At 41.5% G+C, this 15,588-nt stretch overlaps 2 protein-coding genes across 2 annotated transcripts; both read left to right on the top strand.

The window, feature by feature from the left end:
- Nucleotides 1-363: 363 nt before the first annotated feature.
- Nucleotides 364-4,421, top strand: gale (UDP-galactose-4-epimerase). The gene is made up of 11 exons (XM_083907439.1): nucleotides 364-474; nucleotides 1,074-1,201; nucleotides 1,340-1,455; nucleotides 2,167-2,280; nucleotides 2,411-2,587; nucleotides 2,664-2,777; nucleotides 3,526-3,592; nucleotides 3,684-3,769; nucleotides 3,881-3,958; nucleotides 4,062-4,176; nucleotides 4,292-4,421. The coding sequence occupies exons 2-11, from the start codon at nucleotides 1,081-1,083 to the stop codon at nucleotides 4,348-4,350; spliced, it is 1,047 nt and encodes a 348-aa protein (XP_083763565.1). The 5' UTR covers nucleotides 364-474; nucleotides 1,074-1,080; the 3' UTR covers nucleotides 4,351-4,421.
- A 1,550-nt stretch (nucleotides 4,422-5,971) lies between these two features.
- Nucleotides 5,972-12,033, top strand: zbtb8a (zinc finger and BTB domain containing 8A). The gene is made up of 4 exons (XM_083908226.1): nucleotides 5,972-6,121; nucleotides 8,849-9,723; nucleotides 10,602-10,771; nucleotides 11,662-12,033. Exons 1-4 carry the CDS (start codon nucleotides 6,057-6,059, stop codon nucleotides 11,977-11,979), a joined length of 1,428 nt encoding a protein of 475 aa, XP_083764352.1. The 5' UTR covers nucleotides 5,972-6,056; the 3' UTR covers nucleotides 11,980-12,033.
- The last annotated feature ends 3,555 nt before the right edge of the window (nucleotides 12,034-15,588 follow it).

Genomic DNA, 15,588 nt, shown 5'->3' with positions numbered 1-15,588 from the left:
AAAGGTCCGAGGCGTGGCTTTCTCAGAGAGCTTACGTCATGACGCCACACGTCGCACGAGACCGACGTTAAAGAACCACAAAGCCGGCGTGTCCTTCACAATAAAAATGAAGAAGTCGAATAAAGCCAATAATAAACCAAATCTACCAGCTGTTTGTGTTATTCCATTCGGTGTCAAACTACTCGCTGGTCCATTTGCTATTTTTATTCTTTCAAACAGTATAGATTTGTGTGTGAAAAACGAATTCGCGGACGTCTGTCGTGTTATTTTGAAAGGACGCACACAGGAAGTTGAGTGACAATCTTCCGCTTAACTCCCGTTCCACGTCGAACAGGAAGTGAAGACACGTCAGAAAGGAAGGACAGAAACTTGAGTGAATGAACTGGTGCTGAAGTCTTTGCTCTCTCTTTTACTCACTACTCTCCTGAATTCTTTTTTTTTTTGACAGTTCTGACAAAGAGACGCTTAACACTTGTAAGTATTTAACTTCAATTATGTTCTCAGTGACGTGTCGTCTTGAACGTTTATAGTCGGACATTTGTATCAAAATATACCTCAGGCTAAAGCTTTTTGCTTCCTGTCAAAGATGATGGACTGGAAAATTAGAAATAAAACGTCTTTGTTTTTGTTTTTTTGACTAGACACTGAAATCGTCACCATTTATTCATTTGATTTTCACTTTTGTGTTTTTGAGCTAACTATACATTTTACCTTTCGTGTATTCACTGGGTTGAACTTGATATAACTCTAAATATCATTTAGCACTAGCATTCATGGAATAGTTTCCCATTTAATGACAGTTTATAGAAGGAAAACAATCATGTAGTAAGACTGGTTTAGATCATTAAGATGAGCCCAGCAAACAAAATGATAACATATCCCCCCTGAGAGCAAACAAAATCATTCAAAATCAAACATTTGTTGATGTCAGGAACCACAAAGTCAACAGGGACAGCCTTATCTAACCAATAATGAGAGCAGTGTTTTTGTGTTTGTGTCACTTGCTTTAGTTCTAAGTCATTTTGTATTAAAGTGTGATTTCGAAAGATCTGAGTAAATTTCCTGTGTTACAGTCAGAGAATGGCAGAGAAGGTGCTGGTCACAGGTGGAGGGGGCTACATCGGGAGTCATTGTGTGCTGGATCTTATTGAAGCAGGCTTTCTGCCTGTTGTTGTGGATAACTTCAGTAATGCAGTAAGAGGTAAGCTCCCTTCTCTTTTAAAGCCAAACATGTGTTTAGTTAGTGTGGTGATATTCATGATCTGGTTATACTTTTCTCTCTTTCTGTGTGTGTGTCCGCGTACTTGCATGCGTGCGTTACATCCTGCTATGAATGGAGGAGAAGGGGGCGCGCCAGAGAGTTTACGGAGGATAGAGAAGCTTCTGGACACCAGTATCGAGTTTCATGAACTTGACCTCCTGGACCGGCCTGGCTTGGAAAAACTCTTCAAAAAGGTCAGGCAGGATATAACAGCTGATTTCCGTCAAACCAATTTATTACTCGGTTGACTGACATAAGATTTACCTGTTGCGGCGAACACTAAATGTCTGTCGTCATTGTCGGGCACTTCATAGGCCTCCTCCTATCATAGTTTGTAACAGACGTAGAGAACGTGCTTGTAAAAACACAATAAATCAATAAAAGAAATAGATAAACCGAAGCACGAGGGAGGTGCAGAGAAAATGCAGGCCGGAAGCAATTACAGGTGAATGCCCAAAAGTGCTCCCAAATATCAGACATGTTTTACTACAGGTGGCAGCAGTACCTGCTGTTTATGTAAAGCAACATCAGAAGGAAGGAGGAGGAGAGGTGGCTGGCCACAGAAAGGAGCAAGAACATGACGGGGAGGAAACAGAAGTAGAGGATGTGTACAGGAAGTTGGGTGACAATTCGCTTAACTCTGTTCCACATTGAACAGGAAGGAGTGAGGTTAGCAAATTGACAGGGACACTTGGGGCAGGAAAGTTGTGGGTGTATATTCCTTATTTTGTGGGCAACCTACACCAATATACACCAATATTTCCACACTTAGCTTTCATACATACTTTCCTTAAACCCTGATGGGAATCCTATATTATCAAATAGCTTTTTAAATGGTTCTATAACAATAAACATTCATATTTGTGTTTGAACACACCCTTGACACTTGTGCGTCTGCATTCCAGCATGCCTTTACTGCAGTGATTCACTTTGCTGGTCTGAAGGCTGTTGGAGAGTCGGTGGAGCATCCGTTGCGCTACTACAAAGTCAACCTCACCGCCTCCATGAACCTGCTCGAGGTCAGTTTGTTTGTGAGCTGCTCGGTGTGGCAACATGGAATGCTGCACCCTTCTTAACGTGTGTGGGCTTTAGGCTGCTGCGCTCTCTGCTACTGACTGCATGCGCCCCGTGTGCCGTGTTTGTGCGCAGGTGATGCAAGCTCACGGAGTGCACAATCTGGTCTTCAGCAGCTCGGCCACAGTGTACGGAGACCCCCAGTCCCTGCCCCTCGACGAGCAGCATCCTGTGGGCGGCTGCACGAACCCCTACGGCCAGACCAAGTACTTCATCGAGAGGATGATCATGGACCACTGTTTGGCAGAGAAGGTATATGGAGTAGGAAGTGGAAAGGTTTTCATAGATGTAAGCAAACACGTACAAACTGTCTCTTCTGTGTGAGCAGGACTGGAACGCAGTGCTGCTGCGTTATTTCAACCCAATTGGAGCCCATGTCTCTGGCCAGATCGGAGAGGACCCTCAGGGTATCCCCAACAACCTGCTGCCCTATGTCGCGCAGGTAGGTGAACTGTCTTTCAAAAAACGGCTACAGCAGTGGATGCTTTGTTTAAGCTTATGCATTAAACTAATATGGAGAAAAGAACTTAAAATCCACTTTGTAATATTCACATCAATGGTTACCTATACATAAAATAAGAAATGACAGTGATGCAAAATTCTTATGAAAAGAGAAGCCACTACTGATAATAATAATTATTATAAAAAAACAAAAAGAAATACAATATGTCACAATACAGAAACCACAGTCGTGCCTGTGCAGGCCTGAATATTAGTCACTGACAGTGAAACACGGGCTTTTCTGTGGCTTTGCCAACACAAGGCGGAGTCTTCTAGACTTTGAGTGTATAAAGTAAACAGACATCATAATCTGAGGTTTGCTCATACTATACATGGAGAACGTCAGGGGCGTCTGGATCCGGGTTGTGTTTGTAGAAATTAGACTTATTAATTGTGAGAGGTTTTATTTATTTATTTATTTATTTTCTTAATCATTTTCTGTGTTTATTTTTTTTATTGCTTGTTTCATGGGTTTATATATTTCGATTTAAAAGGCTTAAGTGTACTGCAGTGCAGACACAATATGCAGACTGAAGAGAATTTTGTATATAATTTATTATTGAACCGTTGCATTAACAAATGGCATCATGGGACAAATCCGATTCCCCATTAGTTTTGTTTGTTTCATAGATGTGATCCAGCATCATATTCTACTGGATAATTGATTATGTAAATGTCTTATTTTATAGGTTGCTATTGGGAGAAGAGATTGTCTCAACGTGTTTGGGAATGACTATGACACACCTGATGGGACAGGTAACGAGATAATCGACTGAGCACAGAATATTATTTCTCAAAAACAACGTTCAGAATCACATTGACACAGATCGCTCTCCGTCTCTGATAGGTGTGCGAGATTATATTCACGTTGTAGATCTGGCATTGGGACACATAGCGGCTCTCAAGAAGCTCAAGGAGAACTGTGGATGCAAGGTATGCTGGGAAACTGACTCTTTTTTTTTTTGTTTGGCCTATATTGGCGCCCTTGAGGTATTTATTGGTACTCTGGCATTCGTATACATCACTGCACATGTGTGTTTGTAGGTTTACAACCTAGGAACAGGGAAGGGCTACTCTGTGCTCCAGATTGTAAAAGCTATGGAGAAGGCAGCAGGGAAAGAGGTGAGTCATTTGTATCCAGTCCTCTGGGAGTGACTTTGTAGTAGCCACACAATCTGATGTTGTTCTCAGAGTTAAAAGATAGTCATTCTGGTTTTTTTTGTAGATCCCGTATAAGATCGCCCCTCGTAGACCAGGAGACACAGCGTCCTGCTACGCTAACCCCTGTCTAGCTGAGAAGGAACTCGGCTGGAAGGCTGAATTAGACCTGGAAAGAATGTGTAAATGTCCTTTTTAATGTCATATCATCATTCTCCTTAATATAACATGTGTTTCTTGTCTTGGAAAAATTTCCCACCATAATATTGCGGTCATGTTTTTTTTCTCTCCACCCAGGTGAGGATCTATGGCGCTGGCAGTCCATGAACCCCAACGGATACAGCGAAGCTTCTTGATACATTTGTGAAATTATATTTTAAGTCATTTTTCTAATCACGGGAACAAAAGGAAAAAAAAATGACCTCAGGACAAACTGAAGCTTTACATTTTATCATGTTTCATTAGCTGTGGATCAAGCGTATCTTCTTTTTAAATCAAAGTCTATTTTATTTGTGCAGCCCCAAATTTCACAAATCATGGTTTGCCTCAGTGGGCTTGACAATCTGTACATGAAGTGGCGTCCTCTGTCTTTAGACCCTGGTTAAGGGTACAAACACCTTCACAGAGTGTACAGAGCAGATCAAATATAAGTAATTTAATGAATTAATAATTGTAGGAAGGGATGAACTAATATGATACTTGCCATCGGTCCGATACTTGTCAAAATCACTGGAGTGGGTATAGGAAAAAGAGACGGGGAAATCTGATGATTCCAAAACCCAGGAAGTCTTTGTGTAAAAGGCAGCAACAGCATTTCAACATCATTTAAATCAGGGGTCTAAAACTGGCGGCCCGGGGGCCACATGCGGCCCCCCAAACGATTACATACAAAACATGGCCCACGACCTCACCGTCTTTTAAACACAGTGTGTAGCTCAGGCACAGCTGCCAGCGAGGTGATAGAATATATGTTTGTTAGCAATGTTTTTATAACAGTAATAAGAAGACATTTAGTCATAATTATCCCATTATTAAATGTATCATATACAACATTCAATTACATATATAATACACTTCTTAGGGCCAGAGCCACATATTGCAGTGGCCGAAACGGCTCCTGGTACGAATTTCAATTTCAGTTGTCGACGCTATTATTTATGTAATTAAAAATAAATGTCTGTTTTTGATAGTAATACATTAATTTTGCATCATAAATAATATTATTAAGTATACGTGTGATATCATGATGCAATATTGTGAACATTTTTTCCCACGCATTGGCCCCCAGGTCATTTGAGTTTGAGACCCCTGATTTAAATGTAATGTGCCGTATATTTCTTCTTTACGGCAGTGGAACATTTGTTTCACAGGTTGGAATATTATGATTTTTAGAATGTTTTGTTATGGCTTGGTGGCAGTTGATCAGCTTGTTTACAACTTGGTGCTTTTAAAATGACGGTATCGGACTGATCATGGTGGTGATGGTGCTCTAAGTGTGGGATATATAAGATAAGATAGTATCAAGATTGTGGGCAAATGTCTGTTATCTCTGTGTTGTTTTGTCCGGTTAATAATTGTTATTTTCCTCTATAAATGTGTTGATTTATAAGCCATAACTACAACTATGAAGAAATTAATAAATTATTTTTATTACATGAAAAACAGGAGTTGTTGTTTTTTTTCATATTATTGTAGACTTAGTTTTAAATGACTGCTCCTGATTATTCTGATGCTCCCTCTGATGTTTTTACACAATGCTCCTTTAAGAAGATGCGACAGCATATTCAAAAAAAAACGCCAAATTGTGTGTATTAATATTGGAGTTTGTAAACACTGGACTACACTGTGTCAGTGTTCTGTTCAAACACCTACATTTTAACGGGGCACTGGGGCTTTAAATGGCTCCTTGAACCCTCGGGCACCCAGTTAATAAACACCCACGTCAGCACAGCGCTGCTCCAGTCGCTCTAACCGGGTTTCGGTCTTTAGGGCTGAGCAGGAAGTGGCTGACTGGACCCTGGACGAGGGAAGGGGGAAAAAAAGCAGCACAAAAAAGAAAAAAATGGACATGGTGGCAGACTTGGGGGCGAGTCGACTGTATCGGGCACCGGGTGAATCGAGTCACCAGTGAGTATCGATGCATTTTTTAGTTGTTTTTTTTTTTTTTATCACGGGTTATCTCTGCGTGGGGCGTAAGCGGGTCCTGGCGACACCTCATGCCTGCGGAGGAGTCGCTGGGTTTGGGCAGCAGCGAGCAGGCAAAGCCTCCTCGGTCGGTGCTCGGCGCGCTCCGGACCTCCAGCGAGAAGTGGGGGCGGCGTTGAGGAGGAAAACGGGCGTGTTAGCGCGATTTTGTTCCCCGAATATATTTCTTTATCAGCATGCTGAGCTGCTGGAGGTTTGTGGCTGTTTTTTCTATTGTGTGCTGCTGCTGCTGCTGCTGCTGCTGCTGGTGGAGCCTGAAGTGGGCGTCGCTCCAGGACAGACGGAGCTGCCCGCTTTTCTCTCGCAGGACTGCAGCACTCTTTTCCCCGTGTCGTTTTTCTAGGTCGACTGCTGGTGTGTGTGTGTGTGTGTGTTTGTGTTTGTGTGTGTGTATTAACTCAGGGGGTTTCTCAGAAACGAAAACACCACACTGAGTTCCGTGTGTGACATGAGGAGCAGGGCCGGGCGTCGTGGAAATCGTGGGTTATTTACCGGGCGCTGCGGCTATTAGCAAATATCACATAATTACAACCGGGAGTGTGTCATTCAGAGTCTGCGTGGGGGGGGGGGGAGAGAGGAAGATGGCTAAATAGGTTAAAGACAGTAGAAGGAGAAGTATACTGTAATAGAGGTTGCAGCATGAGTTTTTCTTCCTGTTCTCGGGCCTGAATGTCTTTTGGCTTCTCTCCACTCGTGGGTCTGACGCGTTCGTCACAGCAGATATTTAATCCCCCCCCGACGCCGCCGCCGCCTCAGGTATGATTACTGGGTTTTGTCACCCGACGCTCTCTGACTGGAGACGGGTGTAGCCCATTAGGAGAAGACTTTGATTGAAGGCTCTCTGAGCCAATCACAAGCGCAGATAGTCTCCTGTGGGCGGATCCTGTGCGGAGGAGGCGTTGGTTCCAGTGTGTGGACAAAGACGGGAGGATAATTGACAGTTGGGCCGCAAACACCTATCAATTAGTCGTCTATTAATCGATTAGTCATTTTTATTTTTGAAAACTTTTTGTTCCATTAGATTGTTTTAAAACATTAAAGGTGCATTATTTAAAAAGTCTAAAGGCCGTAGAATCCTCCTAATATGTCACAGAGGCTCAGGAATAATGTTCATATAACAAACTGAACTCACCAACAACAACAGTACAGACAAAATATTTGCATTAAAAAATTTTTTTTTGCAGACTGCAAATCATGTTTATGTTTTGAAATCATGTTTTGGCATGTTGTGGCGCCACCTACCGCCGTCTACCAATCATTGCAGTCAGTAGAGTCTCATCTGCCGAGCAACCACGGGTTGCCAGTTACGTCAGAAAACTAAACCTAAAAGACCTTTGTGTTTTGAATTTGAATGTACTAACCGTTTTTGGCCACATTCTTACATATGGCACCTTTAAGATTTACATTTACATTTAGCAGGGTTTATTGGAGTATACTACCTAAAAGGAAGATTATAAAATCACTTTAAAAAAAAAAAAAAAAAAAATGGTTTTCTTACTGATAGGATAAGACTAAATTATGTATTTTTGCTAAGAGGCCCTGCTTTATGGAGGCTGCCATCTTGCTTATGGTGTTTCTACGGTAGCCTGAAAGGACAAACTATATGATGGATTCTTACTGGCTTGAATGCAAAGTTCCCTGATATTTTATTAATTTATTTTTACACTGGAACACTATCGCTCAAATTCAAAACACCATCACTAACGCCGGGTGATTTTTACCCGAGATAATAAATACACCCAATAAAATGTACTTGTCATCAAAATATATCAAAACATGACAATACATGACAAATTTGAGTAGTGTTCTTTTATTTTAAACTGTGTCATGTCTAACAAAATGGAAGAAAAGCATCATGAGGGGACCATATAAAAATGCTCCAAAATTACTGGAAAATAAGGGTTAGTTAAACATTTTTCGCTTTTCCATTACACAGTTCCGGTACGGCTCGACTCAATTGTGAAGGAAGGGATTCTAGTGATTCACTGCAAACGAACTGTTTTACAACTTGTTTGCGTGTGTCAATATGAAACTACATCACGTGAGTTCCATGCTGCCGTGCTATTGTATAAAAATTCTGTAAATTTCTATTTTGAAAAAACACACAAAACACCAGTTTGTGTTATTTGTGTGTAGTTTATTTTTGTGACTTCTGGGAGAAAAAGGCAGCTAGCCTAAGCTTTTATTTATGCAAGTTTTGATTTGTTTTGAATGAATAAATGTGAACTTTTGTCTTAAGTTTGCCTTTGTGTGATCACATTATCACATAATCAACCTGTATAGTTTTGATGCCATAATTTGCTTTAACACACTATGCATTGTATCAGTTTTTGAAACGAGAATCGATTTTGAATCGAATCGTAAGTCACCCCTATTGAGGAGGTATCATAATAATGGAAGTCGAAACCAAACCGCGTAGAGTTAAGACGTGCTGTGTGTCGTGCTGGGACTTGCATAGTGGAAAAGTGAAAAAACGTACAATTCAAGTAGTACATCACAATTCATGTCTTGTTAATGCTGAATTTGTTAGATCAACGTTGCACACTGTGATTTGCTGTGATCTTATAAGATTGCTGAAACGACATATTTCAGTGAACTGAATGTCGTCATTGAAATTTCTGACAGTGCCGTCGTGTTGTTTTCCTGCAGGCAGCCTCAGAGATGGTTCAACACCGCTGACATCACAGTGGCTCACCAAAGCAACCTGCTGAAGCAGCTCAACCAGCAGCGCAGACAGGAGCTGTTCTGCGACTGCAGCGTGCTGGTGGAAGGCCAGCTCTTCAGAGCCCACCGAAACGTCTTGTTTGCCAGCAGCGGCTACTTCCGCATGTTGCTGTCCCAGGGGCCCGACGGCCTGTCGGACTCCGTCAACGCCACCTTCGACGCCTTCAGCCCCGACACCTTCACCGTCATCCTGGATTTCATCTATTCCGGCCAGCTGGACCTGTCCAGTCATAACGTGATTGAGGTGATGTCTGCGGCCAGCTACCTGCAGATGAACAATGTCATCACCTACTGCAAGAACTTCATCAAATCCTCCTTGGACATCAGCGTGAAAGATGAAGACAGCGAGCGCTGCGTCAGCTTGTCTGAGACCTGTAGCTTCACCAGCGGAGCAGGGGAGGAGTCCTCCGAGCAGCAGCATCAAGGCCCGTGCTCCGTCAGTCCTCCACCTGCACTCTGGACCAGGGACAACTCCAGATCCCAGTCTAGCTTTATGGGGAAAGACACGGACCAGGAGGTTTTAGCCTCAGCCATGAAGACAAACCCAAGCAGCCCAGTCAACGAGCTCAGTGCAGACCCAGACGACCTCCACGACCCGCAGGACCCTCTTTACACCCTGCCGGGATCAGAGCGCCGGCGAGGTAAAGGGGGAACCAAGAGGAGAGCGTCCAACAGCACCCGTGCCAACCATCAAGAGGACTTGGACATCGAGGAGGCGAGGACGCAGAAGGCCGAGAAAGCAGAGGAGCTGTACGCAACTCTACCGCAGATCGTCGGCGTAATCGGACACTTTAATAAAGGTGGGTCGAGAGTCGAACAATTAAATTCTGATTTTTTGGACAAAAATGAAAAACATACTTCACCAGGAGAGAAGAAGCATGAGTGTGAGAACCTTAAAAGAAGCTACTTCAGTTGGAAATTAAAAGAGATAAGAAAATCCTTAATTAGTGGCAGTGTTATTCATTGTGTTACTAAAAAAAAAAATGATTACGGTACAGCACATTGCCGACCAGAAAGAGAACTTGTGAATGAAGGGTTGCCAGTTCGAATCCCTGCTAGATCAAGGTTAATCCCCTGAGCAAGGTTAATTGCACTCTAAATTGACTCCACCCACTTAAGTGGGAGGGTGTCGGACAAAATATGCAGATCATGAAATATGTTGTTTAAAACCTTTTATTCGCTAAATTAGCGCGTACAAACACATAGGACCATGACAAAGACATAAAGCATGACAAAATATATATATTTATATATGTGTATGTATATATATATGTGTATATACACATATACATATATGTATATATGTTTATATATGTATGTATATATACATATATGTATTTATATGTATATATATATACATGTATATATAGATACATGTGTGTATATTTATATATGTATATATTCCAACTAAACCGTTACAGAACAAAGTCAATTTAAAAAAAAACGAAACTAAAGGAACATTAATGTTGACATAAAGAAAAACCTCATCTTCCCTGTCCCACGGTAATTATTTCATACGGTTTAATTTCACATTCATCTACATTGTTTAATCGGATTTTTATATGTAAAAAAAAAAAAAAAAAGTCCAGATTGAACATAATAATAATAAAAAAAAATATCTAGAAAACAAAGGGGAAAAAAAAGCTAAATGTGAGCATATTCCTCTTCCTCTTTGCAGACTCCAACCCCAGCATGCGCTTCAAATGTCCCTTCTGTACCCACACGGTGAAGAGGAAGGCCGACCTGAAGCGTCACCTGCGCTGTCACACCGGAGAGCGACCGTACCCCTGCCAGGCCTGCAACAAACGCTTCACTCGCCTCGAGCACCTCCGCAGCCATTTTGAGACAGTGGGTACTTTTAGAACCAGGAAGTGGAATCTTAATCGGGTTCGACTCCCGGCTCTGTTAGTGTACATGTCGATGTGTGCTTGGGAAAGACGCTTAACCCCGAGATACTTGTGAGATATAAATATATTTATTTATAGTAATATTTTACGCATTCCAAGCTTATTAATGCAATATGCTTTACGTATTAATTAGTGCTGGCCGCGTTAGCGGCGTCAACGTTAACAAACGCTTACGCATGACGCGTTTCCATGACGACTGACCGACAAAAAAGACGAGCGTGACGTCATGTTTACGTGGCTCCAGATTGTTAAAAAGAGTCTCTAAACTAACGCTAAACTTTAAAAACGAATGGATATGCAGACAGCTATAGGGCTGCAGCTATCGAATATTTTTGTAATCGAGTAGTCGACTAATTTATTTTTTTAATCCAATTACTCGATTAATCGAGGAATAATCGGTAGAATACTCGATTACAAAAATATTCGATAGCTGCAGCCCTAGTAAGCTACGATAAATCAGCAAGCATCAATGTTTACGTTAGCGTGTGCCGGAAGCGTTAGCAACGGGATGCTATCAGCTCAGATGCTGAATCATTGAGGACGTGATGTTGTGGTTACGCTAGTTGTCGTTTACAGTGGTTACACTTTAACGTGAAATGGTCCCGCACTTTCTGGACATTTTCTGCCTTTTCATGGCTGTTTCACTCTCCGTCTCTGCCATCACGCTAGCCGAAATCCGGATGTACGCTGAACAGGCGGCGCGAGATCGGAATTAAACAAATACTCGAGGCAGAGTTTTTGTATTCGAGTTACTCGAGTAATCGCAGCAGCCCCACACAGCTACAGTCAGCACTAATATGTAACGTTGAATGCACTTTCCTTCTCCCCCAGATCCATCAAGCGAGGAAGCTGGTGTGCAGGAAGTGCAAGTGTCAAGTGACAGAGGAGACGGGGCACGTGGTGTGCGAGGGCACACGACGCTACCGCATTTGCACCGCGTGCATCCAGGAAGTGGGCTGCGATAACATCCCCATGGACAGTCTGGACGGGTCCTGCGAGGAGCCGGCCCTGCTGCTGGGCGTGGACGGGGAGGAGGAGGGGGACTCCAAAATAAGCTGGATGGTAAACGACGACGACGACCTGGCTGAAGACTCGGGCACTGACCTCATCATACAGCAGGTGGACGACAGTGACGAGGAGCTGCAGTGAAATGGGACCAAAGTTTGCGCGTTTGTGTGTGTGAGTGTGTGTTAAATCCTTGCAACAGAATTTATGCATAAAAAGAATCCACTAATGTAAATACACATTGTGTGTAAATACACACATTTATGTTGTCTCTTAGTTTAAAGCGACTGATAAATACATTTTTACTTTCAATTGTATTGTGACAAAATGGAATGATTTTCCTCGTTGAGCTGCATAAAGAAAATGCACCATTTGAAAGCATGCATGTTGAGTGTTTCCTCTGCGTCAGTTGTGCGATGATAACTCTTTAAAAAAACATGTTTGTTTCATATGCATGGAAGAACACCTTTGAACTTTCTGGAACTTTCCAGCTTTGATCGCTGGAGTTTGTGCGAAACAAAGTGAGCGACAATGACTCAACCTTTTCCCACTTCCTGTAGGAAAAGTTGACTGCAGACTTTTTGTTTCCTTTTCCACATCTCACAGTTGCAGTGCTTTCTACGATGATATGCACTATGATATAAAGCCAATTATAATTTATTTGTTTGTTTTTTTACTTTTTGACACATTAAAATATTTTTATACATTTTGCATTTGAGTCATTAAATAAACTATAAATGTGTCTCCATTATTCGTTGAGAAACTCCAGAAGCACAACCTTTTCTGCTCAGCCTGAAATCCACGTGTGTCGTCCTGCCTGAAGAACCTTTCCAGCAGTGTATTCTTGACTGTGAAGGAATTGAAAAACTTAAAATAAAATCATTTGCTTTTAAAGCTTCAACACATTTCTAACTTAAAAAAATGTTTAGCTTGTTTGACGACACATATTCAAATTTTAGAAAAACATACTATGACGTTTTTGACCATTTTTGGACGACATACTATACTATGTCATTTTAGTGTCATTTTGGACGACATATTATACTAAGACGTTTTTGACCAATTTTGGATGACATACTATACTATGACGTTTTTTACAATTTTTGGATGACATACTATACTATGACGTTTCTGACCAGTTTTGACCATTTTTGGACGACATACTATACAATGACGTTTTAGTGTAATTTTGGACGACATGTTATACTATGACGTTTTTGACTGATTTTCAAGTGCTTTTCAAGGCTAGTTATGTTCAGATTGTCAATATGTGGTGTGGGTTTTTATTCTCTTGGCTGAGTATCAAGTTTGAATATGGTTTGGTTCCAGCCCCAGACATGACCTCTTCCTGACCAGATACGCCCTAACCCCATTCCAAAGCTGCCCCTTTCAGTTTTTGGGGCATCTGTTGTTTTTTAATCAAACACTCCTCTAAATGTAATATCACGTTTATCCACCAGAGGGCAGGTTCAACAGTTGAGCAGCCATGAATGTAATATCACGTTTGTCCACTGGAGGGCAGTTTCAACAGTGGAGCAGCCATGGATGTGGTAATATCACGTTTGTCCACAGGAGGGCAGTTTCAACATTTGAACAGCCATGAATGATGTAATATCACGTTTGTCCACCGGAGGGCAGTTTAGATAAATCCATTTGGAATCTTCCTCTTCCTGTTTGCCACTTGGAGCCAGCAGGAGCAGGAGGAGACACATGGAGGACGAGGAGCAGCGGGGACAAACATGTGGTAACTGCTGCTTAAAAATGATCCAAACATTTCTTCGATGTTCTGTTGACGCTCTGTTTACAACTGTTGTTAACATCCGACCTGAGTGATCTGATCACAGGTGTTCACATGCCACCACATGCTCCTGCTCCTGCTCCTGCTCCTGCTCCTGCTAATGCTAATGCTAATGCTAATGCTAATGCTAATGTGAAGTCACTGCTCCTCAGTAAACAAACACCTTTCATTTAATTTGTCTTCACATACAAATGATGATTTTTTCTGTTTGTTACAGAAAGACAAAGAATCCAGGAAATGTTTGAAAAATGTTCATCAATGTTTCTCAAACCTGGAATTGATGATTCTCAAATGTCTTCTCTTTTTTTTTATCCACAAGCCAAAAATTATTCTGTTTTAATTATTTCTTTGTTATAAGGAGCAAAGAAAGCAGAAAATGTTCAACATGTGTAATAAAATAAAACGGTTAAAGAACCAACAACAATTCACTGATTATTACAGTAATTGCCAATTAATTTAGTAATGGTTTAATAATGGAGTAATCATTGCATCCCTACTTGTTTTATATATATTTTTAAAAAATCATCAGAGACACCGTGATACGATTTATCACGATATTTGAAAAATCATATATAGCGTTATACTGACAGTGCTAGTGAAAGTGAGCACTTGGCACCATCTAGTGGGTTGAACTATTAATTCAGAGTTGCATTTACACTTCTGTTCAATATTGTCACAGTGTGTCTCCGACCACCTCCTGTCGTGGTTTGGCAAATCGGTTAACAATCTGGTTTCTTGGTTTGTGGACAAAACAAGACATTTTAGAACATCATCATTTTCCAGGTTTAAAAAAACCCGACATTTTCTGACATTTTATGGACCAAACCATGAATCCAGTATTTGTTTATGGAGCAGTAAAGTAGGATTCACCTGTGATTTCATCACCTCAGACGGACGTTAACAGCACTTGTCAACAGAGCCTCTGTTTAATGTGTCTGCATTGATTTCCATTGTTAACATGTGACTTTAGTGAAAACCACATTCACCTTTTTGCTGCTTTTTCAGGCTGAAGCCAGTCCAAGTCAACTGCAGCTTTAGAGCTCTTCAGTGTTGGGATGTTAACACACAAACTTGATCAACACTATTGTTTGTCCAAAATGAGTGTTGATCAAGTTTCTGTGTGAACATCTCAACACTGAAGAGCTCCAAACAGCTGCAGTTGACTTGGACTGGCTTCAGCCTGAGAAAGCAGCAAACAGGTGAATGTGGTTTTCACTAAAGTCACCTGTTAACATGTAAAAATGATGTGCACACATTACTCACACAGAAGTCTAATTAATGTGCAGATGATTTTTAAGCTGCAGTTACTGGACACCTGGACCCCAACTGTCTGGTGGACTTTCCAGAGAGTGAACCCCTGTCATTTTTTTCTGGGTTTTTTTAATGAATTTTGTGGGAAACTGTGTGAAATAAAATGTCATAACCCCCTCCTGACATGTCTGTGAATTTCCGGGGGGACACAAGCCCAGCCCCGTTTTCCCACCACCACACCAACACCAGTGAGTAATCTCTTGGGACCACGAGGTGGAATTGAACCGGCCACCACCTGACTGATACAACCTTACGGTTGTGAACGAAACCACTACGCCACACATCCCTGAGAGATTTAGGAGCTCTTGGTGTATTTCACTGTCCACTTTGGATGAGGACCCTTAAATGTTGGACTATAAGGGAATTGAACCCATAATCTCAGGATCTCAATGACTGCTCCTTTACCAGTTGAGCTAAGTCCACACTCTCTTTCCCACCTTTGAACTCCTATTTACTCTTTTTGGTTGAATATTGTATTTAAAATTCAGCCCTTGCAAGATTTGAACCCATGCTCCCAACAACCTCAGGAACTTGAGTCATTCTTTTAGTCCCATGAGCTATTTGTCCTCGTGTGATTTTCCTGAAAATTGGAAGCCTTTCAATAATAGAACCCATGAAATCAACGTATTGAATTATTTGATCAT

The sequence above is a fragment of the Microchirus variegatus genome (genome assembly GCF_963457635.1).
Source record: "Microchirus variegatus genome assembly, chromosome: 21".
Classification (NCBI taxonomy): domain Eukaryota; kingdom Metazoa; phylum Chordata; class Actinopteri; order Pleuronectiformes; family Soleidae; genus Microchirus; species Microchirus variegatus.
This window is presented reverse-complemented; position numbering and strand designations above follow the sequence as displayed.

What these genes read in the sequence shown, in the direction of transcription:
- zbtb8a (XM_083908226.1), top strand. Translation starts at nt 6,057, where the DNA reads ATGGACATGGTGGCAGACTTGGGGGCGAGTCGACTGTATCGGGCACCG. An exon ending in AATCGGACACTTTAATAAAG is followed by an intron (nt 9,724 to 10,601) that starts GTGGGTCGAGAG and finishes TCCTCTTTGCAG; the next exon opens with ACTCCAACCCCAGCATGCGC. An exon ending in TCCGCAGCCATTTTGAGACA is followed by an intron (nt 10,772 to 11,661) that starts GTGGGTACTTTT and finishes CTTCTCCCCCAG; the next exon opens with ATCCATCAAGCGAGGAAGCT.
- gale (XM_083907439.1), top strand. Translation starts at nt 1,081, where the DNA reads ATGGCAGAGAAGGTGCTGGTCACAGGTGGAGGGGGCTACATCGGGAGT. An exon ending in TGGAAAAACTCTTCAAAAAG is followed by an intron (nt 1,456 to 2,166) that starts GTCAGGCAGGAT and finishes TCTGCATTCCAG; the next exon opens with CATGCCTTTACTGCAGTGAT. An exon ending in TGCTGCCCTATGTCGCGCAG is followed by an intron (nt 2,778 to 3,525) that starts GTAGGTGAACTG and finishes CTTATTTTATAG; the next exon opens with GTTGCTATTGGGAGAAGAGA.